We start from the raw sequence: 26,995 nt of genomic DNA, 5'->3' as shown, positions 1-26,995 counted from the left end.
CAACTGAAATGTGTCTTGCACATTTAACCCAACCCCTCTGAATCAGAGACGTGCAGGGGGCTGCATTAATCGACTTCCACATTTTCGGCACCTGGGGAACAGTGGTTTAATTGCCTTGCTCAGGGGCAGAAAGACAGATTTTTACCTTGTCAGCTCGGAGATTCCATCCAGTTACTGGCCCAACGCTCTAACCACTAGGCTATCTGCCGCCCCTACATGGCAATATAATGTCCTTCAACTCATACCAATGAAACATTGAATTTCTCACCATTTATTTTCTAAAATAACTGTCACGCCCTGATCTGTTTCACCTGTTTTTGTTATTGTCTCCACCCACCTCCAGGTGTCACCTGTTTCCCTCATTAGTCCCTGGGTACTTATTCCTGTGTTCTCTGTTTGTCTGTTGCCAGTTCGTCTTGTCTTATCAAGTCAACAAGCATGTTATTCCGTGCTTCTGTTTTTCCCTTTTCTCTGTTTTTGCTATTCCTCCTGGTTTTGACCCTTGCCTGCCTCTACTCTGAATCCGCTTGCCTGACCATACTGCCTGTCCTGACCCCTGCCACCCTGTACCTCCTGGACTCTGACCTTGCTATGATCTTTTGGCCTGTCCATGACCATTCTCTTGCCTGCCCCTTGGATTATAATAAATATCCGAGACTCAAACCATCTGCCTCCCGTGTCTGCATCTGGGTCTAGATTTTCACACATTGGCTGCCGAGAGTGCCTGGTATCCGGAGTCCCTTTTTTGATACCTTCCTTCACGGACTTTCAGAGGAAGACCGTGAAGGACATCGATTCCCTTATTGCCCTTACTCTTAGGATTGATGGAACGCAGGAGTGAGAGGTCTGGTCTTGGGCACACTCGTTCAACTGCTGCTGTTCGTTCATCTCTGACGGAATCTGGAAGTCTCCCAAAGCTGTATTTCCGCGAAGACTCGAAGCCACCCAAGTTCCCTCGAGAATCATCGGCAACGGGTGAGTCAGATACACCGAAACCAATGCAACTGGGCAGAGCTAGATTATTGCCGAGGGAACATAAACATAGGCTAAGCTCCAACAGTTGTCTGTATTGTGGTGCTCCAGGGCATTTCGTAGCTAGCTGCCCAGTGAAGAGACCTAAATCATTAGTAGGTACATGTACACTGGTGAGCCAGACTGGGAATCCTCTAATTCCTGTTATCCGTACTCCTGTTGTTGTTATCCTGCTGTGGGGAGACCAGTCAAAGTCTCTTCAGGTGCCCATTGACTCTGGGACTGATGAGAGTTTCATGGACGCTATCCTGGTATCGGAACTAGGTATTCCCACTCAACTTCTCTCCATTTCCATGGATGCCAGAGCACTGGACGGCCGCTCCATTGGATTCACGCACAGCACAGTTCCCATTAATCTGTGGATATCTGGTAATTACAGTAAGCCAATACAGCTTCTCCTCATTGAGTCCCGTCACATCCCTGTTTTGGGATTTTTTTTGGGCTCCAGAAGCACAACCCCGACATTGACTAGACCATGGGTTCAATCCTGGGTTGGAATCCGTTCTGCCATTCACATTGTCTAAAGGCGGTGCAGCCTTTCCCGGAACATCTGCCTCCAGGGTTAAGTACGGCCTCGGATCTCTCTTCCCGCAGAGTATTATGACCTCCTGGAGGTTTTCAGCAAGGCTTGTGCTACCTTCCTTCCTCCACGTCGCCCTTTACGATTGTGCTATTGATCTCCTCCCAGGCACCACACCGCCTCAAGGCCGGCTTTATTCCCTGTCTGGCCCTGAGACCAAGGCCATGGAGGACAAGCAGATAACCACCGGTTAACCACCGGCTCCCCGCTATCGTATCGGGCATGGTTGTCCACTCAGGACCTGCCCTTCCGGGTGGAATCCCGCAAACATTCTCCCCATTTCATTGGTCCTTTCCCCATTTCTAGAGTCCTTAGTCCCACTGCTGTCCGCCTGCTGTTGCCCCGTACTCTTCGTGTTCACCCTACTTTTCATGTGTCCAAGGTTCGCCAACATACAGTATAGTCTATGATTACAACCTCCTTCATGCCTGGTGAGCACATAATCCAAAAGCAAAACTCTGGAGATCCCTTCGATCTCCACTGATCGCCAAAGCACTTTAAAATATGAGGAATTGGTACCTCTAGGGCATTTCAGACAGATGTTAGGGTGTCAGTTTGTGATTGTTCTTTGCTTTTCATTAATTGTTGTCTATAATAACATGTATAATTTAATGTATATATTGTTGTGCTTTAACCGGGATCATCTGGAAAAGAGACCTTGGGCTCCGCATTGACTCCCTGTCAAAATAAAGGTTAAATAAAGAAAACATACATATTTTTTTAAATGGTAAAGAATTAACTCAATTAAATAATTTACTAGTCCTCATTAACTCATCACAAGTGGGTTAGCAGGCCAAGCAACTGTTTTGTAGGTGACCTTTGAGGGATTTGAGGTGCTGCCCAGCTATCCTTAGCATGGTGGGACAGCCACACACATACCCCAAGCGCAGCCCTCTTCCATTACAACTGTTGGATTTTCAAATCCAAACAGCAAGAGGTCTCAATCCCCAGGAAAAGACCCACAGACGAAAGCGGGTGCGTAGAGTGCACACACACACTTACATGTCCATGCTTCCCTTGCCTTTCCTGGGGCAGCTCTATGCCTGAGGTCATGCCCGCGGCTGAGGTGGGGTTATCAAACTGGGCAGAGACAGAGTGGCTTTGTTTTTTCTCCACCAGCACACATATCCAAACACACACAGAACTATTTCAAATATATGACCTGACCATAAGCTGCTCACTGGGCTGTGTGCGTGTGTCCAGTCATGACTCATGATAGGTCCAGGCAATGAGACAAGAACACAGGATAGGCCAAGCGTAGCTCCTGTCCCTGTCTCCTATGTATTACCCAGTGCCTGTTCCACAGACCCAACGACCCAGTGACCCAAATAGCCCCATTACCAGATCAGATGTTTAATCCTGCTCTCTCCACTGAAGATCTGCAATGGGATTACCAGGCTTTGGAGAGGGGACAATGCTCAGTCCCCACGCACGCACCCTTCCATCTCATTCACATTCATTCACTAACTCACTCTCGTCCTGAATCATTTTCCTGCATTCCCGTAACCTCCTGTCCAATGCTCTCTCATCATAGGCCATTCAATGATAACAGGGAGAGGGATTCAATGACAGCTTACATGAATTTGAAACCTGCATTTGTTATAGTTATTTTATATTATAATTAAGTGCATATATATGTATTTGAAGGTATGTTTAAAGTTGGAATCCTCAGTAAGGGGAAACAGCACCTCTGGCCGCAGCACCACATTGTTTTTATTGCTGAGCTGAGGAGCAGCGTGGTAAAAACAATTGCAGTATATATTGTGCTCTTCTATCACGCGTGCAATGATGTCAGAGGGAGGAAAATCTGTGTTTGTTGTTTGCAGTAAGTTCTTTGTTGTTGTAATATCGCAAACGGACTGTTTTACCATTAAGGATTTCATCTGTAAGGGAATGAATGTTATCAAGCCTTTCAAACTGGATGAACTGTTACAATGTAGGCCAACAGAATAGATGTAACATCCTATTCATTTACACAAGAAAAAAAGTCTGATTCATACTGAAGTTCATATTAGCCTACTTCAACTACTGCTGCAGTGATCGAAGCTGTGTAATATGTAACAGCAAAACAAGGCAACTAGGCTGCACAAACAGGGTCAAATGGGATTTTCAAAACCGGCCACGGGATGATGCCGTCATAACAAGAAAGGACAGGGACTAGGAAGTGGAAGCACAAGGTCCCAGAGAAGTAGGACAGTACACAAATAGTTACAACCGCTAGACAGCATTCAAAGATCTTAAGCAAATAAGGGTGCCTCTTACAATTTGACTAATTCAATCAAGACTCCTTAAAAGATAATAATTGGGAGAGGTCAGGAGCACATGAGCCGTGTGAAGACGTTATTTGACATTATTTTATCTCTGTTCACATTGGAAACAAATAATAAAGGAAAGAGGGTTGTATTCATTAGGAAACCTATCAAATGGACGAAAACGGCGCGTGACTACCTGTACTTGTCCAATAAGAAAGGTGCATTTTTGTTTTCTGTTGTAAAATGTGTATCCTAATGAAAATTAACCTGATGTTCTACTTTAGTGTCATTAAAGGAAAACCAATTGAAACGTGAATTACAAAATTGTTACTGACTGTACTACCTCAAAAACAGCAAAAAAAAAGGCATCTGAGAAAGCTGTGGTTTTCTTTTCATTTGAATTCAGCGGAATTAGTGTAGTGATTCTTTTGACAGTTTGGCATAGCATATGTGGGAACTCCTTCAATACTGTTGGAAAAGCATTCCAGGTGAAGCTGGTTGAGAGAATGCCAAGAGTGTGCAAAGCTGTTGTCAAGGCAAAGGGTGGCTACTTTGAAGAATCTCAAATATAAAATAGATTTTTGATTTGTTTAGCACTTTTTTGGTTACCACATGATTCCATATATGTTATTTCATAGTTTGGATGTCTTCACTATTATTCTACAATGTAGAAAATAGTCAAATAAAGAAAAACCCTGCAATGAGTCCAAACTTTTGTCTGGTACTTTGATATATGTTGATATATTATATTAGCTTAGTTTTCCGTATGAGTATATTTAACAGCGAGGCATTGGTCTACAGTAGTTATAATGGCAATGCAAAGCCATGACTGTCCATGACTCACTGACAACAGCTTTAAGGCCCCCTACATTCATCCAGCATATGTTTTGATGGATTTAAATCTGAGTATTCTTGAATAGCTGAGGCTATAACATGGAAATAAACAGACGTAGGCTACTATCAAATGTAACATATTCACACACACACATAGTGTACAACATGATATCTTATTTACTACTTCTTTCATCTTCTCTGTTCTTTCTAGAATTATTGACAAAGAGGTGAGGCAATATTAGTAGTACCACTTTACATTAAAGCACCCCTCAAAAAAGTTTATAAAGCCTCTCATAGACTTTTGGCAATTTATAGATGTGGTTTTAGTGTGAAGTACAGTATGTACCACAACTTGGTCGGGGCCTGTACCCCCTTCTAGCCACTAGATGGTAGGCAAGACTTTTCCTGAAATTGTATTGCGAAGAACCCCCATGGAGTTGAATGTACACTCCGGGCCCCATTGTCTCTGACAGGTGGCATAATTTTAACGTGACATGTCACAACGCAGATATTAAGAGTCGTTACTTTATCTGACATGACACCACACTCCGGGCCCTATCAATGACCCATCACATGAATGCACAACCAACTTATCATGTCATCCCAGATAGCATCTCCATCGACATACTGAGCTATACTACTAGAGCATCATCACCACCTCAACGAAAACTAAATCCAGAATTCCTTCATTTTCTCATCCCCTGGAGGGTCCGGAATTTGGGTCCTTGCAGAAAGAGTGTTAGCAGGGAAATTTTATGACACACACACACACACACAGCATGTGAGTATCAACATATACATACATAGTACAATACATGCATTTACTGTAAATGTCTACAGAGAAAGGAAACTGGCTTTATCCCATGTTACACTGACAACTGGCCTGTTATATTTCTGTCATGAAGGGCCTCATTTATTGAGAGAGAGCCCACTCGGGAGCCGGATCCACAGTTTATTTATGGAGCTCACAGACTAGTGAAGTAGCAGCATCGCCCCAAGCCGTCACTCTGGAGCAACCCATCAGTAAAACAGAGCCCGAGAGCTCGTTGCACCAACCAACATTCTACTGATACATTTTTAAAATGTCTATATTGGAATTCTTAAAATCCCATGCATATTTAATGACCCGGCAAATAAAGAGATTCACACTGGACAAAGATTGGGTTCTGGGGCTTGCCTGTACCAGTTAAATAAGCATTTAGTTATGGGAAACCCACATAAAGGTGTAATTTGGTGTGACTGTGAATAGCTTGTGGGTAGCTAACTCTGTTGCTGCTGACAGCTAATCCAAATGATAGTGCTATGGAAATGCTGGCAAAGAATGGGAGTGTTGTACCAGCGAACCTGATGATAGTTGCGTCTTACGTTTCACCTGCGCACATGCTGCTCTGGTCTCTCTGAATGCGGCTTGTCAATATTAATTCATTCATCCACTGGGTTGGTATCAGATGAACATTCTTGGCTAAAGAGATAGGGCTAGAGGTACCTGCTAGAGCAGTTAGGTACCCCAGACCCTCTTTTTAGCAATTAGTGTTGGAGCTATCAGATGGAGAGGAAAGCAAAGTGGGCTGTTCAGTCCTGCTGCACCCATCCACACATAGCTCACCATGCCAAGATACTGAGGTGGGGGATTGTACTCTTTCCTTCTCTCTCTCCCTCCCTCTTTCCCTCTATCTCTCTTCCCACCAAACCTTCTGGAGGTGAGCTGAACTATGCCATGCTAGGAGCTCTATCTGGTGCCTTGGACCTTGAGGAGTTAATCTGACACACCCTTAGCCTCAACACGATCACCTTTCACCTCCACCTAGCCCCTCCTCACTTTGACCATCATCCCCTTGCCTCCCAGTCCCTGGTCATGCCAGAGAGGAGCAGACAGCAGAAGCCCATCTCACATCTGAGGAACGTCTGAGGGACCCGTGGCACCACACAAAGGCGGAGCAAGCCCCTTTGTGCCTAAAATCTCAGGAAGAATGAGCAACCACATCTAGCAGATATTTGCTTGTCTTTCCCAGAGAAAAGCGCGCAAGAGAGAGGGGGAGATACATACTCCTGTGAAATAAAGAGAGGGAAAAGGACAGGGAGAAGCAGAGGAAGATGCCTTTCGGGGGGTTTGCAGGGCTGAAGGAGCAGATTCTGAAACCAGGGAAGGAGGAGGTGAAGAATATGGTAGGAGACGGCCTGGGGAACCTGCAGAGGTGAGTCTGAGACTGTCTGGAATGTGTTGGGGGAACTGGGATTGAATGAGTGTGAATCTCTGCTCTTTGACTGAGATATGTGTGTGACTCAATGGGGTAAAAACAACACAGTGCAAGTTTGACATCTACTTGAAGCAACAGATTAGATCATTTCAGATATATTATTTATTTCTGAGTACTGTTAGATATTTGATCTTAGTTATCTTATTGTATTTTAAGATCTTGATATAGCTTGGTCAATATTCTAATCCAAATTATAGTCCTATAGGCTAGCATAAAAAATCTCTATATCCACTGCTAAAACGATTGCAGTGCTATAATCCCAAACTCAGATAATTTGGTCAAAATTCTAAGGACTATGAACAAAGCCAGTGGTAGAAAACAGGAGGATTGAAGAACATTAAGCTCACCATGTACTCTACCCAGAGATCTTAGAGCTAACTAAATATTTAATTGTTTTGCTTGCCAGGCAATGCAAGTGATGTCATCACGAGTTTTATCTTAAGACATTGTGATGCATATTTCATATCTGATATATATTTCACAAGGGGAGGATGATAAATATGGAACTTCCACATATGAGGTGGATTGTTGTCTGAAAAGAGATAAACCAAGTAAGTGGGCAATTTCCTGTGAAAGGGAATTATTTCAGGTTAAGATCCAGAGTTCACTGTGCAGTCTGAAATAGATACATTTGAAAGTATATTTAAAAAAGTGAACTGGACAAATTTATCCAACAAGCGATTTTAATTTATATTATGGTTGTAATATCAGTACAATGAAAATGTGTCATCATGAAATGTGTGTAAAATTAATGATGTTGTCAGCTTACTTTCTATTTTATCAGTTTTATTTTAAACACTATACAAACACATGGAAAAGGCTAAATGAAATCTTTCATCAAAGTCCACAAGGATCCATGTGCAATCCCACCAAACTGGTCAAATCATTACTAGCAGGTGAAACTAAGAAATGTGAATCCAGAGAGACCAAGAGAGGAAAAGAGAAATTAAGTCTGAGCAGAATGAATCATTCCATCTATCGATCTATCTATCATCATATTTCCTATGAGGTCATACTTCACTGAGACTAAATTTATTGGCCGAAATACAAACATCTATGGGAATGACATGTTCTCTTAATAGGGTCTCTCTAGGATGTTGCTGACCAGTCTGTCAGTAAACTGACATTGTTTTAGTCCATTCTGAATTACTTCTTGAAATGTAAGCTATCGTTGGTACAAAAAAGGTTGGATAATAATGACATTGAACAACAGACACAAATACATCTTCTGTTCAGTATGATCTGACTTCTCAACAGTCATAGAACTTCATAGACATAATGACGTCATTGACTTAATGCAGACAGGATGACATCATTTTGGTCTACTTGAGGATAAAAAAATATATATAAAAAAAACAAGACAAGCGTGAATACTTTCCACTGATAATGATCAACCATTCTCATAGCATTGTCCAGTCTATTTTAGATAGTGGAGAGCACGATCTGTGAGTTTGGAAAGAGGGATGGGGCTGGGGATGACAGGGGTGAGTTGGTTTGATGGATTGGGGATGGAGAAGGCAGGGGTGAGTTGGGATGAGGGCAGAGCCGGTGCCAGAATGAGTCAGTTGAGTCACTGTAAATGTATTGCCTTTGAATGTGGCATGAACATAACCAGTCATAATGTTTTCATCTGATTGTCAAACAAATCACTTCAAAAAGTAGGTTACCTTTGACATTTTCCAAAATAATTCTAGAATCTGAACAGTGCACTATGCACCCAGGCTGATACAATCTCACCGGAGAACGTATCCGATCGAGCGAAACAGCCATGTACTGCATCAGATACAGTACATGGCCTATAAATACGGAGACAGATAGGGCTCTGTTTCGTTTGCTCAGATGCTTTATCTGTGACTGATGAGTCTTTCTGTCAATATTTAAACATTTTATTTTGGATGGGCAAGGAGGTAGGGTAGGGCAGGCCTACCCATAACACCAGCTCTGGATGAGGGATTGGAGAAGACATAGGTGAGTTTAGAGGAAGGATGGGGGCTGGAGAAATCAGGAGTGAGTTGGGGAAGAGAGCTGGGGGCTGGGGGGGTAGGGAAGACAGGGTTGAGTTGGGGATGGAGGGATGCGGGCTGGGGAGTTGGGGAAGACAGGGGTAAGTTGGGATGGAGGGATGGGGGCTGGGGGGTTGGGGAAGACAGGGGTGAGTTGGGATGGAGGGATGGGGGCTGGGGGGTTGGGGAAGACAGGGGTGAGTTGGAGGTGGAGGGATGTGGGATCATTGGATGAGTTGGAGGTGGCAAAGAGAACAGTCCATGACTTGTTTGACTGGAGTCTTTTGACAATTTTTGGGGCCTTCCTCTGACACCGCCTAGTATACAGGTCCTGGATGGCAGGAAGCATGACCCCAGTGATGTACTGGGCCGTACGCACTACACTCTGTAGCGCCTTACGGTTGGATGCCGAGGGAGAAAAGGTGTCGCCGTGCCCTCTTCACAGCTGTCTTGGTGTGTTTGGGCCATGATAGTTTGTTGGTGATGTGGACACCAATGTACTTGAAACTCTCGACCCGCTCCACTAGAGCCCCGTCGATGTGAATGAGGGTGTGTTCGGCCCTTCTTTTCTTGTAGTCCACGATCAGCTCCTTTGTCTTGCTCATGTTGAGCGAGATGTTGTTGTCCTGGCACCACACTGCCAGGTCTCTGACCTCCTCCCTTTGTCCTGTCTCATCATTGTTGGTGATCTGGCCTACCACTGTTGACGGAGTCATGCTTGGCCACACAGTCATGGGTGAACAGGGACTACAGGAGGGAACTAAGCATGCACCCCTGAGAGGCCCCAGTTTTGAGGATCAGCGTGGCAGATGTATTGTTGCCTACCCTTACCACCCGGGGGCGGCCCGTCAGGAAGTCCAGGACCCAGTTGCAGAGGGAGTTGTTTAGTCCCAGTGTCCTTTGCTTAGTGATGAACTTTGTGGGCTCTATGGTATTGAACGCTGAGCTGTAGTCAACGAACAGCATTCTCACATAGGTGTTCCTTTTGTCCAGGTGGGAATGGGCAGTGTGGAGTGCAATTGAGATTGCGTCATCTGTGGATATGTTGGAGCAGTATGCGAATTGTAGTGGGTCTAGGGTTTCCTGGATGATGGTGTTGATGTGAACCATGACCAGCCTTTCAAAGCACATCATGGCTACCGATGTGAGTGCTACGGGGAGGTAGTCATTTAGGCAGGTTACCTTTGCTTTCTTGGGCACAGGGACTATGGTGGTCTGCTTGAAACATGTAGGTATTACAGACTCGGTCAGGGAGATATTGAAAATGTCAGTGAAGACACTTGCCAGTTGGTCCGTGAATGCTCTGAGTACAGGTTCTGGTTATCAATCTGGCCCATCGGCCTTGTGAATGTTGACCTGTTTAAAGGTTTTACTCACACAAGGCTACGGAGAGTGTGATCACACAGTTTTCCGGAACAGCTGGTACTCTCATGCATGCTTCAGTGTTGCTTGCCTCGAAGCGAGCATAAAATAAATGAAGCTCATCTTGTGTCACTGGGCAGCTCGCGGCTGGGTTTCCCTTTGTCAACTATTATGGTTTGCAAGCCCTGCCACATCCGACAAGCTTTAGTGCCGGTGTTGTAGGATTCAATCTTAGTCCTGTATTGACGCTTTGCCTGTTTGATGGTTCATCTGAGGGTACAGTGGAATTTCAATGGGGGATCAGTGGATAGGGAGAAAGGGCTGAGTTGGAGTGGAAGGATGGGGGCTTAGGGGGTTGAGAAAGACAGTGGTGACAGTCTGTGGGAGACAGGGATGAGTAAGATTCTGCTTGCTAATAGATGATGGGATAAAATACCCTTTTGTTTTTTTACGAATGTGGGCCTTTCAAGCAAGACATCATAAAGGTTTTCTTGCACATGAAAGACTTGTGAATGAATGAAGGAGTGAATGAAGTGTACATACTATAGACCTCTGAAGAGTGCCTGGGAAAAAGGAATGGAGCCCAGCATCATTGACATCAAGGGACTAATAAAGGGATATTTTTGTATTGTATGTGTGGCTGTTTTGTTTTGCTTCAGCTAATGCTTTGACACTTCAGTTCTCTTTAGGTGCACTTTGCCTGTTCTGCAGCAAATAACATGTGCATTAGTTAAGGAACCTGAGTATGGTGCAAATTCAAAAATGACTGACTCAGTCTACAATAGTTCCAAATTAGGGTTATTTGGCTTGTAACAGTAGCGGATCCCCTTTTGGTGCTATGCAGAACCCTTTTTGACAAGGTCTAAATGGAACACATGCTGCTATAACCCTTTCGTAAGGTTCTGCAAAGAACCATTATTTTAAATATAATTACACCAAAAATGTTTTTTTTCAGGTTGTTTTATGGATAGGAGTTTGCAAGAATCTCTACTGTTTGCCCACCTGTCTATCAAACACTCTGTCTGTTAGCTGCCTGGAGGAGTGCTGAGGATATCTATTACACTGTCAACCATTGAATTTGTGCTTTGCTAACCTAATGCAGCAGACACCTGAGCCCTGTTTCTTTCTTTCTTTCTGGTCCTGGAGAGAAAAAAAACTTTTCAACCAATCAAGTAAATGTGGATGAGGAGTTAAGGTGGAGTGTTGCCTTGTTAACGTCCAAAAGTGGAAGTCGTGTCACAGGCTCTCTTTCCATTTCCCCTGAAAACGAGATGCATCAGGTTGTTTCCCGACCCCACTGAGGGTGGCGCTCAGCAAACTCCACACACCAATGTAACACAAAAATACTTATATTGTTTACATTCAATCCATTTGTGATGAATGTTAGAACGCTTCAAATACTGACCTTATTCCCCTGTGAATCACTATAGCTGTCCGTATTCGATGGATTGAAAACATATAGTATATACAGTGCCTTGCGAAAGTATTCGGCCCCCTTGAACTTTGCGACCTTTTGCCACATTTCAGGCTTCAAACATAAAGATATAAAACTGTATTTTTTTTGTGAAGAATCAACAACAAGTGGGACACAATCATGAAGTGGAACAACATTTATTGGATATTTGAAACTTTTTTAACAAATCAAAAACTGAAAAATTGGGCGTGCAAAATTATTCAGCCCCCTTAAGTTAATACTTTGTAGCGTCACCTTTTGCTGCGATTACAGCTGTAAGTCGCTTGGGGTATGTCTCTATCAGTTTTGCACATCGAGAGACTGACATTTTTTTCCATTCCTCCTTGCAAAACAGCTCGAGCTCAGTGAGGTTGGATGGAGAGCATTTGTGAACAGCAGTTTTCAGTTCTTTCCACAGATTCTCGATTGGATTCAGGTCTGGACTTTGACTCGGCCATTCTAACACCTGGATATGTTTATTTTTGAACCATTCCATTGTAGATTTTGCTTTATGTTTTGGATCATTGTCTTGTTGGAAGACAAATCTCCATCCCAGTCTCAGGTCTTTTGCAGACTCCATCAGGTTTTCTTCCAGAATGGTCCTGTATTTGGCTCCATCCATCTTCCCATCAATTTTAACCATCTTCCCTGTCCCTGCTGAAGAAAAGCAGGCCCAAACCATGATGCTGCCACCACCATGTTTGACAGTGGGGATGGTGTGTTCAGCTGTGTTGCTTTTACGCCAAACATAACGTTTTGCATTGTTGCCAAAAAGTTCAATTTTGGTTTCATCTGACCAGAGCACCTTCTTCCACATGTTTGGTGTGTCTCCCAGGTGGCTTGTGGCAAAATTTAAACAACACTTTTTATGGATATCTTTAAGAAATGTCTTTCTTCTTGCCACTCTTCCATAAAGGCCAGATTTGTGCAATATACGACTGATTGTTGTCCTATGGACAGAGTCTCCCACCTCAGCTGTAGATCTCTGCAGTTCATCCAGAGTGATCATGGGCCTCTTGGCTGCATCTCTGATCAGTCTTCTCCTTGTATGAGCTGAAAGTTTAGAGGGACGGCCAGGTCTTGTTAGATTTGCAGTGGTCTGATACTCCTTCCATTTCAATATTATCGCTTGCACAGTGCTCCTTGGGATGTTTAAAGCTTGGGAAATCTTTTTGTATCCAAATCCGGCTTTAAACTTCTTCACAACAGTATCTCGGACCTGCCTGGTGTGTTCCTTGTTCTTCATGATGCTCTCTGCGCTTTTAACGGACCTCTGAGACTATCACAGTGCAGGTGCATTTATACAGAGACTTGATTACACACAGGTGGATTGTATTAATCATCATTAGTCATTTAGGTCAACATTGGATCATTCAGAGATCCTCACTGAACTTCTGGAGAGAGTTTGCTGCACTGAAAGTAAAGGGGCTGAATAATTTTGCAAGCCCAATTTTTCAGTTTTTGATTTGTTAAAAAAGTTTGAAATATCCAATAAATGTCGTTCCACTTCATGATTGTGTCCCACTTGTTGTTGATTCTTCACAAAAAAATACAGTTTTATATCTTTATGTTTGAAGCCTGAAATGTGGCAAAAGGTCGCAAAGTTCAAGGGGGCCGAATACTTTCGCAAGGCACTGTATAGTTAGGACATGCCGTTTACTAACAATGGATGTACAGTATGTGCAAGAGAGACCAAATACATGATAAAATGCAGACCCCTTGAACACCATTATCAATTCTGCCCAGAGAGAGGAACTCAGGTAGAGATCTGAGGCGGCCAGATGAAAGTAGTTCCTTCCTCAGTTTAAAAAAATATATAATAATAGCATTGAAGACATAAAGGGTAAGATCAGGAATGGTCTTTGTGTCTTTTAAAGACTGTTTTAAATATCATAGTATATTTAACATTAAGTGTCATTCAAGGGAATTAGGTATACATCATTCTTGTATACACAATACTTATTTGCTGTACACTCTTCGAAAAAAAGGTGCTATCTAGAACATAAGAGTTTTCCTCAGCTGTCCCCATAGGATAACCCTTTGAATAACTATTTGAGGTTCAAGGTAGAAGATTTTTGGGTTCCATGAGAAAGTTTTCCACAGAAGGTTCTACATGGAACCCAAAAGGGTTCTGAAAACAAAAAGGGTTCTACCTCGAACCAAAAGGGTTCTCCTATGGGGACAGCCGAAGAAACCTTTTGAAACCTTTTTTTCTAAGAGTATTAGGACTATGTAGTGTAGTATAACAATGTCACCAATTAAACACTTACCAATGTTCTCCTGTTCAACATTGTAGGAAAATTTACTGTTTGCTGGGTATCTGTCTCAACTTGCATGTTTTGTGTTACAGGAAAATCGATGGCACCAATGCGGACGAGGAGGACCAGATGGAGCTGACAGAGGACGCGGAACAGGTGACCCCTCGCCACAGTGCCCCTCTGTTTGATTGCGGGTGCTGCGGCCTGCCCAAGCGCTACATCATCGCCATCCTCAGTGGACTGGGTTTCTGCATCTCCTTTGGCATCCGCTGCAACCTGGGGGTGGCCATCGTGGAGATGGTCAACAACAACACGGTCTACATCAATGGGACACCTGTACTCCAGGTGAGAGAGAAAGAAATATCTCACTGACATAAACAAGACTCCATAGATTGAGGTGTGCATTATGGAGTGTGTAAAACTTTGTAGCAGTCGTTAGGGCAATGAAGCAGCAGGAGGTAGGCAGGTAGAGGCAGGGGTCAAATTGAGTCGGTCGGCACCTATGATCCAAATGAGAGCCAGACGTAGCTGAGACCTGGTACCTGCTTTGGTTATTTGAATTATGACAAATTGTTGTCCACATTTCATTTTCCACAGACAATAACACGAGTAAGCTTCAGCCAAATCAGACATCCTCATAGTAGAATAATTTAACTATTCAACTGTTCAGCCTGTCCCATCAATGCGAGAAAACAATCTTAATCTCAAGGTGCATTCAAATTGCACGTGCCGTACAGGGAGAGAAATATGCATGCCCAGCAGTGGCAGTCGGTGCTGTCTAAGATGAGGGAGAACAATTTTTTTTTTTATGAGCATGGCCTTATTCTATTATAGCATATTCGATGACTGTCATTCATATTCCATTCACCCAGCTCAGTGTAACATCGAAAGGTTTTGGCTACAACATGATTTCCCTATACCCATCATGACCTTGCCTATGAATGAAAGTTTGCAACGTATTTTCCATGCATACTTATTTTCCACCATAATTTGCAAATAAATTCATTAAAAATCCTACAATGTGATTTTCTGGATTTTTTTCTCATTTTGTCTGTCATAGTTAAAGTGTACCTATGATGAAAATTACAGGCCTCTCTCATCTTTTTAAGTGGGAGAACTTGCACAATTGGTGGCCGACTAAATACTTTTTTGCCCCACTGTATATACACTGCTCAAAAAAATAAAGGGAACACTAAAATAACACATCCTAGATCTGAATGAATGAAATATTCTTATTAAATACTTTTTTCTTTACATAGTTGAATGTGCTGACAACAAAATCACACAAAAATGATCAATGGAAATCAAATTTATCAACCCATGGAGGTCTGGATTTGGAGTCACCCTCAAAATTAAAGTGGAAAACCACACTACAGGCTGATCCAACTTTGATGTAATTTCCTTCAAACAAGTCAAAATGAGGCTCAGTAGTGTGTGTGGCCTCCACATGCCTGTATGACCTCCCTACAACGCCTGGGCATGCTCCTGATGAGATGGCGGATGGTCTCCTGAGAGATCTCCTCCCAGACCTGGACTAAAGCATCTGCCAACTCCTGGGCAGTCTGTTGGTGGATGGAGCGAGACATGATGTCCCAGATATGCTCAATTGGATTCAGGTCTGGGGAACGGGCGGGCCAGTCCATAGCATCAATGCCTTCCTCTTGCAGGAACTGCTGACACACTCCAGCCACATGAGGTCATTGTCTTGCATTAGGAGGAACCCAGGGCCAACCGCACCAGCATATGGTCTCACAAGGGGTCTGAGGATCTCATCTCGGTACCTAATGGCAGTCAGGCTACCTCTGGCGAGCACATGGAGGAGCACCCCAAAGAAATGCCACCCCACACCATGACTGACCCACTGCCAAACCGGTCATGCTGGAGGATGTTGCAGGCAGCAGAACGTTCTCCATGGCGTCTCCAGACTGTCACGTCTGTCACATGTGCTCAGTGTGAACCTGCTTTCATCTGTGAAGAGCACAGGGCGCCAGTGGCAAATTTGCCAATCTTGGTGTTCTCTGGCAAATGCCAAACGTCCTGCACGGTGTTGGGCTGTAAGCACAACCCCCACCTGTGGACGTCGGGCCCTCATACCACCCTCATGGAGTCTGTTTCTGACCGTTTGAGCAGACACATGCACATTTGTAGCCTGCTGGAGGTCATTTTGCAGGGCTCTGGCAGTGCTCCACCTGCTCCTTCCTGCACAAAGGCGGAGGTAGCAGTCCTGCTGCTGGGTTGTTGCCCTCCTACGGCCTCCTCCACATCTCCTGATGTACTGGCCTGTCTCCTGGTAGCGCCTCCATGCTCTGGACACTGCGCTGACAGACACAGCAAACCTTCTTACCACAGCTCGCATTGATGTGCCATCCTGGATGAGCTGCACTACCTGAGCCACTTGTGTGGGTTGTAGACTCCGTCTCATGCTACCACTAGAGTGAAAGCACCGCTAGCATTCAAAAGTGACCAAAACATCAGCCAGGAAGTATAGGAACTGAGAAGTTGTCTGTGGTTATCAACTGCAAGAACCACTCCTTTAATGGGGGTGTCTTGCTAATTGCCTATAATTTCTACTTGTTGTCTATTCCATTTGCACAACAGCATGTGACATTTATTGTACATTTATTGTATATTTTATTATATATGTATTTTTTATCCAGTTAGATAAACACTCCAAACAGCCTACCCGAACGCTCGGAGGCATCTGCATGGTCCTAAAGGACACCAATGCCTCGTTTTGTATCACATTCCAATGATAAAACTGTGGGGAACAACATTTTTATTTAAGAATGTGGAAGGTCCCAGGGAAAGTTGTGCCCCTGGTCACCGTTACAATACAGTTTGTGTATTGTTTAGTGTTTCGTCGTGTAGTGGCTTTGCTGGCATGCATTTAAAAAATGTTTTGGGAGTTTATCCCACCAAGATGTACATGCTAAAATCGACACTGTAAGTGGCTAGGAGTATTACAGAAAAAAATATATATATAAATAGTATATTGTATTTTTATTTATGTTATTATATTTCTTTACAGGGCAAATCTGAAGGGGTACATGCCCCTATGGCCCCTGATGGCGGCATGAAGCCTCTGCAGCACACAACTGTCTTAAAATGTCAACACAATTTCACCAAAATCCTACATGGTTATCTGGTCAAAATATAAACTTTCATGTTCATGCAGGAACCGTATTACCGGTAGATAAACAGTAAAAAAAGATCACTAGCAGGCCTCCACCCAGTACCCTGGCCTGAACTTAGTTACTGTCACTAGCCGGCTACCACACGGTTACTCAACCCTGCACCTTAGAGGCTGCTGCCCTATGTACATAGACATGGAATCACTGATCACTTTAATAATGGAGCACTGGTCACTTTAATAATGTTTACATACTGTTTTACTTATTTAATATGTATATACTGTAATCTACTAGATTCTAGTCAATGCCACTCCGCCATTGCTCGTCCTAATATTTATATATTTCTTAACTATAATATTTTACTTTTAGATTTGTGTGTATTGTTGTGAATTGTTAGATATTACTGCGCTGTTGGAGCTAGGAACACAAGCATTTCACTACACCCACAATAACATCTGTTAAATATGTGTATGTGACCAATACAACTTGATTTGATTTGAGAATAATGCGCGTGCGCCTTCAGTGGCTTAACCAAATGCGGGAAGCCCAGAAATAAACTTGCGAATGCTCAGGTGCGCACTGATAGCATTGTCACCAAAAAGTCCGGAAACAAAACAGAATGATATGGGAAACAGACTCTAAACTAAGGAAACATTTATTGAGCGAAACGAAGTAACTCTTTCCTCATGAGTGTAGCGTTGTTCGTGAGTCCCGAACACTGCATCCATATCAAACCTAAATAAATGGGCCTATGGTATGAAAATGAAACAGAATTGTCTACAATGTTGCAATAACGGCAAGGGAATGAAATGATGTAACGGCAGCAATTGTTGTAAGATTATATGGAATATAGATTGAACAAATATGTAGTTTAACTTGAGAAAACAACATCAAACATTTTCAACACGAAAACAGTACTGAGAGGGCACTACTGTGGAAAGACAAGTTTAGTGACATCACCACAGAGTGATATCAATGCCCACAGTGATTGAATTTGGAAAAAGTTTGTAAAAATATTATATAATTCCATAGTATGCCTAGTAAATGGGCAACATAATAGCCCCGGACACATACACAAATGCTTCTTGTGTTAAACACCCTATATTATCCCTCTTCACCAGCCCGCTCAATTCAACTGGGACCCAGAGACTGTGGGACTGATCCATGGCTCCTTCTTCTGGGGTTACATCGTCACACAGATCCCTGGAGGCTTCATCTCTAACAAGCTGGCCGCCAACAGGTGAGACCTTCCAACTGCTAACACTCTCACTCCTTGTGACCATGGGGCTGTCCCAATATGGGCACTGTTTACTATACTGAAAAACTCAGGAAATTCAAGAAATAGAAGGTATTTTAATAGAACTGGTTTGTGGGTGGACTAGAGAGTGTTAAATAGGTGACTGGGGTGGCTCAAGATCATTGACCATTGATAATGGAGGTTTGGAATGCATACCTCTGTTAAGGTTTTTTACAATCGCTAGGACCAATTTCTTAATACTTAGGTCACTTTTTCAAAACTCTTCACACAGTTCTCCTAACTAACTTTCAGCTTGGCACAGCAGTTCATTTCACATTCAAAACACTTCATACATGTCTCAAATCAACTCGTTCTTCCATAACACTAGCAAAGGTTGTCACCCAACAAGCACACATTGTCACTCATAAAACAATTACCTAAACAACACTAACAACAGGTAGCATAACACAATGTTTTCTTTACAAAACAAGAATGACACCTCTCTACTGTTTAGAATTCACTGCAGTATATGTTACAGGAACATATCAGACATGATGCAATACGCTTCAATATGTTTTATGTCATTTTATGGCATTGAGTGATTCCAAAATACAATAATTTGTATATACACCATCTACCAATACAGATACAGTAGCAATACTAGTCAACTCTGTCTTATGCATTTGGCCACAGGTTCTCATCCACGTCACATCTTATGTCATCTTGGGCAATACACCTAGGAAAGAATCTTTTGGCATGTCTGGTCCATCCCTGGTAATCTTCTGCAGATATGTCCAGGCATCCAGCATTCACTGCATCCAGGAGGGACATTTGATCATGTGGATGGTGGTCATAAACCTTCCACCTCCATGAGGAAAATAATTCCTCTATGGGGTTGAGGAATAGAGAGTAAGGAAGGAGGAAAAGTGACACCATCCTGGGATGGGCTGCAAACCACTCTGTGACTGCACAGGAGTGGTGAAATGCCACATTGTCCCATACAATTACAAATTACGATTTCGCCTCACTGCAACCCTTTCCTCACCTTCCATAGAGGCACAACCTTCCATAGAGGTCACCCAAGAATGAAATGAGATGCTTGGTGTTGTACGGCCCAATTAGCGGTTTGTGTAACAGGAATCCATCAGAGGATATTGCTGTACACATTGTGATGTTGGCACCCCTCTGGCCCAGGACATCCAGTGTGGTTCTTTTTCTAATCACATTCCTTCCTCGCCGCCGTGTTTTGGCCAAGTTGAAACCAGCCTCATCCACAAAGATGAATATGTGGGGTGTTTGCATGGCTTCAATCTCCATGACTCTCTAAAAATAATCCACAAGGCAACATAAGAGTTAGGCTATGACGGAAGTTTACATTATATCTTAAAACATGCCATTGTGTGCCTCTGCCCTGTTTGGTTTTGTTCAAAACCAGTTCTGTATTTTATAGTCATCTTACCTGGACTTATTGGTTCCTGAGTTGCTTGACTCGTTCAGAGTCCCTCTCAAAGGGGACAGTGTACAACTGTTTCATCCTGACTTGATGTTGTTTCAGGACTCTAGAAATATTTGTTATGCTTACATTCATTGTCTGCTAACACTCGTCCCGAATCTCTGAGTTTTATGCCATTGTTTCTGATGACCATATCAACGATTGCAGTTTCCTGCACAGCAGTGAAAATCCTACCTCTCCCGCCTGTAGAAGGTTGGGTCCTAAGCAGAAATACAAAAACAATTACACACAAGTAGATTTGGAGGCTTTGCTCAATTTACTTCTGTAATGTGCAGTTCAGTCAGATGCCCTTGCGGAATGCACATCTTACCTGTTGTTTTGCCAGAAATGTATCCGAATAGATGCCACTGTTGAGCGTTGCAGATTTGGCTGCACTCTTAGACCAGCCTCTCTCCTTGATAGACCATGATTTATTACATGATCAATTATAGTAGCCCTAATCTCATCTGAGACGACAGCTCTTGATCTTCCTCTCAGTCTTCTTTCACCACGCGTACGTACTCCTCTCCCTCTCCCAGCCACTCTTCTTCCTCTGTCAGCCACTTCTCTATCTCTGGCTGGGTCCATGTTTACAATATAGTACAGCATTATTCCTAAGATGTCCCCTTTGTATAGAGGGTAATGTAATTGAAAGACTAACACCTGTGTAGGTGTTCAGCTACAATGGGAATCAGCTGTGGTTGGTCAAATTGTTTTGATAGTATTTCATTTTTTAGATTTGGAATATATTTCAACACGGTATTACTGTAGAAATGTAGCAAATTTATGTCTTATTCAATTTTGTGTTATTTTAGGTTTTGAACTTAAGTTTAACAGTTTTGAAAAGAGTATGTAAACATGTGCAAATTGGCCTGTAGGTACATAGAGTGTTGGTGGTGGTTGTGTCTGAGTGAGAAAAGAGTTCATGAAAATTGAAAGATGTAGTCGTTGAACGCATTTTGTGCCAAAGCAATGACAAATGATCCACAGTTTAGCCCACATAGACTGCTGTTATGCTCACTGTGTGAAGAGTTTTGAAAAAGTGACCTAAGTATTGAGAAATGGGTCCTAGCGATTGTAAATAAAAAAAAAAAAAACTAAGTGCAGGAACATACACATTGGGTGTCTGAAATATGCAGTCAGTCAATGTGTGTGGTGAGGATTAGAACTGAAAGACGGGATATTTGGCATTGGTAGTCAGTGTGTGGCGTTAGAGCTATAACTGAAAGGTTTCAGGTACCTAAGTGAAAAAGGCATGCAGTGTTTGTGTGTGTGTTAGGTTAAGGGTTAATGCCGTCCGGTGTGTGTGGTGCGTGTGTGTGTGTGTGGTGAGCGTGCAGCTCTGATGGGGCTGATAGTAGTCCTGTAATAAAATCTTCACAGGAAAAGAGAACACGCCGCTGACGGAGTAAATAATGAAAGATCCTGCATCTGATTTCTCCCTGAGACGCCAGCCACTGGAATATTACGAGTGTCACTTACACTTTGTTTTGGAAAAAGGAGGGGTGGAAGGAAGGAAGAACGCAATGGGGATGAAGCAGAATCGTATGGGATCTCTGTCTGTCCCTCAAAGGCAGATGTATTAGAACTGTCATATTGTTATGTTGGATTGGTCATTTTGAGCTGTCAGAAGGAGACCCATTCTTGCAATGCCAGAGATCACACCATATTCTCCTAAATCTAGAACATCTGGAGTCGAGGCTAGGGAAGACCTGGGAGGGACTGACTATTTCAGGGACATTGATGATTGGTGTTGAGTCAATAGAAGATAGTCTTGGGTGCTCACTTTCTTTTACCTGCGACTGGTTTTAACCTTTACATCTACAGCAGTACAGGCCATGACAGTAATTGTGGTGGGTTGTTGTTGACCTGGTTGTTGTATGTCAAGTGTTCATTAAGATTTTATAATTCTGTATGTAGCTGTTACTGTATCATACACTCCCTTGCGTGTCCAGCATTTTGGATTTGAGATCAAATGTGTTATATGAAGCGACAGTACAGAATGTCGCCTTTTATTTTAGGGTACTTTCATACATATGTTTTACTGTTTAGAAATGAATGCACTATGTATCTAGTCCCCCCATTTGAAGGTGTCCAGGGTAAATGCATTTCAATTCATTCACTTTTTGACAGCATCACTTTTGTTTTAAACAACATTCCATACATGTTTTCCTATGGTAGAAGTGGTCAGAAAGTCACCTTTTTAACCTGGATGCCAAAACATTCAGGAGAAAGGCGTTCAATGTTTACCCATTTTGTCACGATCGTCGTAAGAAGCGGAACCAAAGCGCGGCGTGGTGTGAATGCATCATTTAGTAGAACGACCGTGACGCTATCATAAGAACTGTGCTGACACAAGCAACTAACATAGACAATCACCCACAAACAAACAGTGAAACCCAGGCTACCTAAGTATGATTCTCAATCAGAGACAACTAATGACACCTGCCTCTGATTGAGAACCATACTAGGCCGAAACATAGAAATCCCTAAAATCATAGAAAAACAAACATAGACTGCCCACCCCAACTCACGCTCTGACCATACTAAAAAATGACAAAACAAAGGAAATAAAGGTCAGAACATCCATGTCTTCATCGCTGGAAAAGATAAACGGTTGAGTTTGATATAAATGTTAAGCTTACAAACAGGGTTGTCAAACAATTCTCTCAACCAGCTTCATGAGGTAGTCACCTGGAATGCATTTCAATTAACATATGTGCCTTCTTAAAAGTTAATTTGTGGAATTTCTTTCCTTAATGCATTTGAGCCAATCAGTTGTATTGTGACTAGGTAGGGGTGTATACAGAAGATAGCCTTATTTGGTAAAAGACCAAGTCCATATTATGGCAATAACAGCTCAAATAAGAAAAGAGAAATGACAGTCCATCATTACTTCAAGACATGAAGGTCAGTCAATATGGTTATTTCAAAAACTTTGAAAGCATCTTCAAGTGCAGTCGCAAAAACCATTAAGTGCTATGATGAAACTGGCTCTCATGAGGTCCATGGAATGGAAGACCCAGAGTTACTACCTCTGCTGCAGAGGATAAGTTCATTAGAGTTACCAGCTTCAGAAATTGCAGCCCAAATAAATGCTTTACAGAGTTCAAGTAACAGACACATCTCAACACCAACTGTTCAGAGGAGACTGCGTGAATCAGGCCTTCATGGTCGAATTGCTGCAAAGAAACCACTACTAAAGGACACCAATAATAAGAAGAAACTTGCTTGGGCCAAGAAACATGAGCAATGGACATTAGATCAGTGGAAATTTGTCCTTTGGTCTGGTGTTCAAATTAGAGATTTTTGGATCCAACCACTGTGTCTTTGTGAGATGTGGTGTGGGTGAACGGATGATCTCCGCATGTGTATTTCCCACCTTGAAGCATGGAGGAGGAGGTGTTATGGTGTAGGGGTGCTTTGCTGGTGACACTGTCTGTGGTTTATTTAGAATTCAAGGCACACTTAGCCAGCATGGCTAATGTAAACAGTAAAAAGTACAGGATCCAAAATCGACCCCTGTGGAACACCTTTTGTAATATACAGGAAGTCTGATTTAACACCATCCGTAGATACGCATTTACTTCTAACTGTCAAGTAAGCCTGGTCTAATAGCTCAGCTACTGTAGGTGTGAGAAAATAAGTACTCTTAAGTTTTACATTTCTAACTACAAACCTCATGCAACTGCAAAATGTCAGATCAAGCATATACTGTAAAGTATTTATGCTTTTGTTACTGTACAGCATTTATGCTTTCATTAATAAAATAATGATAAAAATACAATTTCAAAATTCTGATGGTTTTTTCAACTATCAGCAGGACAATAAGGAATAAATATCACTGAATCACAGAACATGGGGAATGGTCTTGATAAATCAATAAGATTTTTATTTGGAAATCTCTTCACTTGCAGTCCCTTAATAGCTTAGGCCTACACTACTCCCGACCGGTCCCGTTGTACAGCACCATATTTTCCTAACTGAAACCCTTAATTAAATAGCTTTATCCGTGATTGTTAAATTAATCAGCTGATGCATTGGTCCAGAGCCAGGTGCTATTGGTGGAGAGTCACTCATCATTGGTGGAGAGTCAGGCGTCATTGGCGGAGAGTCAGGCGGCATTGGCGGAGAGTCACACGTCATTGGCGGAGAGTCAGGCGGCATTGGCGGAGAGTCAGGTGGAGAATGATGCGTTGAAGAAGGCGAGGAACGAGATGGAGTCACAATCCATGCCACGCACATCTGTAAGCTCTGGAACTCCAACTCCTATTTGTGGACTCTGCAAACAACATGTCCTTGATGGGCTAGAAGCCATCCACCCTTGATGGGCTATCAGCAGGACAATAGAATCTTGCCGAGTTCAGGGACTTTAAATGTACAGTATTAATGGATGTTTGCGAGGCATGTCACCTCTCCCATAGCCCACCAAACCCAACTTTTAAAGGGAGAACCATTGTACAACCAGGAGCTCAAATTCTAGTAACAGAACTATTTTAAGGTTGGGATGCCATGAAATTAGATTTTACATATATGGACACTCCTCCCCCTTTCTGTAATCTGTCACATCTAAATACAATATAATAATTTACTTAAATGTATTTATCAGAGACAAACCATTTAACCATGTTTCCGAGAAAACCATTGTCAGGACACGAGTCTTGTACACAAATGTCAATTGTGTAAACATTTGTTTTATCATACATCACACACTAAGGTACAGTACATTAGCCCAAGCCCCTTACAATATTTAAATTCTGAGGGGGTGTTCAGCTTATTCCCATAACAGTTAACAAGCATAGGGTCATCTGCAGCTATTTGTTGAGTCTGATTGAGCTGTGCTGTGATGGGCCAGGTCTGGTTGAGCTGTGCTGAGGCGGGCCTGGTCTGGTAGCATGGGAGGGAGGTTGTAGGGGGAATTAAAGAGGGGTGTGTGGAGGGTAGTGTGGCCTGTGATCTTCCAAACTCTGCGTGGGGCCTCTTTGACTGCGTACGGCTTGTGAATAGCTCAGTGTATCTGCATGCAGTTCCTGAGCAGAAAAGCGATGGAGGGTGGGGGTGGGGGGCAGTGTTGCTGGCTGTTCTCCAGCCGCTGTGAGGCGCCAACGGATGCAGGTCGAAAGGAGCAACTGATTTGTCTCAGGGAGTTGGTGGCTGGTCTACTGCTCCTGTGGGGTGAGTTGAACTGGCCACCCAAAGCAACATCCTTTAACATCCTGGCGAAGGTGGGGACTGTCTCTTTGTACAGGTGTACATTGTCGGAAAGAAAGACCAGGCTGAGGGTGGGATGGTGGGCCAGGTGTACGTTGGGCCATAGCATACAGTCCCGAGAGATGCTGGCATTTACCCTCTGGATGGTGGCAGGGTGGAAATCTCTCTGGAGCAGTCTACTGTAGATATTACAATCTTCGCAAGGGGGAGATGGTGGAGGCCCTCTCTATCACTCCCCTTAGTGATTTGGCCACCCTCTCCTGTTGGGCAGGCAGGTCATTAGTCCCTGTGTTAATGATGATAGGGCTGGGGGAGCCAAGCTGGGCCACAGTCAAGAGCCTCATAGCTCTATCTGTTGTGAAGCGCAATAATTTTGCCACCTTTTTATTTGGGAAAAGTTTATTCTAGTATAAACTTTCCATAATTAATATATTATCTGGTTTCTCGTCAGGTCTGTAGAGGATGGCAGGAATGATGAGAGTAATTACAGGTCGTGAGATGGAGGGGCTCAGCTGGGTTGGTGCATTAGTTGGTTGGTTGGGTTGGTTGGTTGGTGTGTTCTGATTCAGCTGTTGGCTTGGTCCTGGGTTTTTGTGGGACTCTGTAGAGTGGATGGTGGTGGCTGAGAAATTTCTGCATTAGCTCACGTAGCTCCTTCTGCAGGTCCTGCATATGGCTGGTGTTGACTGTTGGCATAGTTACTGCGTTTTGCCTTTGTAACTGTCGCCTCCTATTAAACATTTGATCTCAAATCCAAAATGCTGGAGTATAGCGTCAAATTCAAAGTTTTAGCTTCACTGTCCAAATAAGTGCATAGGGGAGGGTACAGATGTAGGATCTTAATTTTATCACCCTGATGCAGGATAACTTTTCTGCAATGCAGGAAATCTAAAATTTGTACTTTGTACTTTGGTTTCTGAAGTTTCCACTTTGTCAGACTTGACTTTCCCTTTTGAAAAAGTTATCAACCCCTACAAAAAATGTACATTTCCTGTTGCTGAATGATTATTTCCCTGCTGTAACAAGCTGGCTCAAACTAAGATCCTACAAGATCCTGTATGCAAATATTGGAAAATGCTACCCTTTGTAGTAATTTTTGCTCACCATTGTTGTCTATAACCTAGTTACACTATAATGTAATGTTTCCCCAGAGTGTTTGGGGCGGCCATTTTCCTCACGTCCATACTGAATATGTTCATCCCGTCAGCAGCCAGGAGGCACTACGGCTGTGTCATGTTAGTCCGCATCCTACAAGGCTTGGTGGAGGTGCGTCGTCTTCAGTGTTGCTGGATTTTGACACTTTCATTGCCAAATTTAAACCAAATCTACTAAATGTAGCCAAATTGAAGGTGGCAACGTTAGTCATCATAATGACTGATACATTTGACAAAGCTCATATACAGTACAGGGACACGTATACAGTACCAGTCAAAAGATGGACACACCATTCAGAACATTTGACTGGTAGTGTATATATATCTGTATCTCTTTACTCAGGTTGATTATTTGACCATTCAGAATAAGGATGCCCTGTAATGCTTCCTATACAGGGTGTTACCTACCCAGCATGCCATGGGATGTGGGCCAAATGGGCTCCTCCCCTAGAGAGAAGTCGTCTGGCCACCACCTCATTCTGTGGTAAGTGAAATTAACACTAACCACGTTTTTATTTGAGGAAAGTCATACCGTATAAAAAAACAAACACGTGAGCTGTAATGGAAACAAGATTTTAAGGCATAATTTTATAAACACCGACAGATCATTTGTTTGTTCGACATGGTGGGATCTTTTTGTCCTGTAAAATACATTATGTGTGAAAATAAATCACAGGTGAAAGTGCAAAAATCAAATGAATTTATTCAATCGAATGGATATTCAAAAATAACCTGCCT

The 26,995-nt window shown here is 42.9% G+C and overlaps 1 protein-coding gene and 1 pseudogene across 1 annotated transcript in view; one reads left to right on the top strand and one right to left on the bottom strand.

Annotated features, from left to right (window-relative positions):
- The first annotated feature begins 6,676 nt into the window (after positions 1–6,676).
- LOC110522804 (vesicular glutamate transporter 3-like) overlaps positions 6,677–26,995 on the top strand; it is a 37,318-nt gene continuing 16,999 nt past the window's right edge. The window contains exons 1-5 of the mRNA XM_021601245.3: positions 6,677–6,893; positions 14,125–14,377; positions 18,285–18,403; positions 26,255–26,369; positions 26,654–26,741. Coding sequence (XP_021456920.1) covers positions 6,793–6,893; positions 14,125–14,377; positions 18,285–18,403; positions 26,255–26,369; positions 26,654–26,741 — 676 coding nt within the window. The 5' untranslated portion in view covers positions 6,677–6,792. The remainder of the gene's footprint in view (positions 6,894–14,124; positions 14,378–18,284; positions 18,404–26,254; positions 26,370–26,653; positions 26,742–26,995) is intronic.
- LOC149985507 (uncharacterized) lies at positions 19,442–20,480 on the bottom strand (annotated as a pseudogene).

Source organism: Oncorhynchus mykiss, chromosome 1 (genome assembly GCF_057628025.1).
Source record: "Oncorhynchus mykiss isolate SJ-2025 chromosome 1, ASM5762802v1, whole genome shotgun sequence".
In the NCBI taxonomy this organism is placed as follows: Eukaryota; Metazoa; Chordata; class Actinopteri; order Salmoniformes; family Salmonidae; genus Oncorhynchus; species Oncorhynchus mykiss.
The sequence above is the reverse complement of the archived record's forward strand: the minus strand, read 5'-3'. Positions and strand labels throughout refer to the sequence as shown.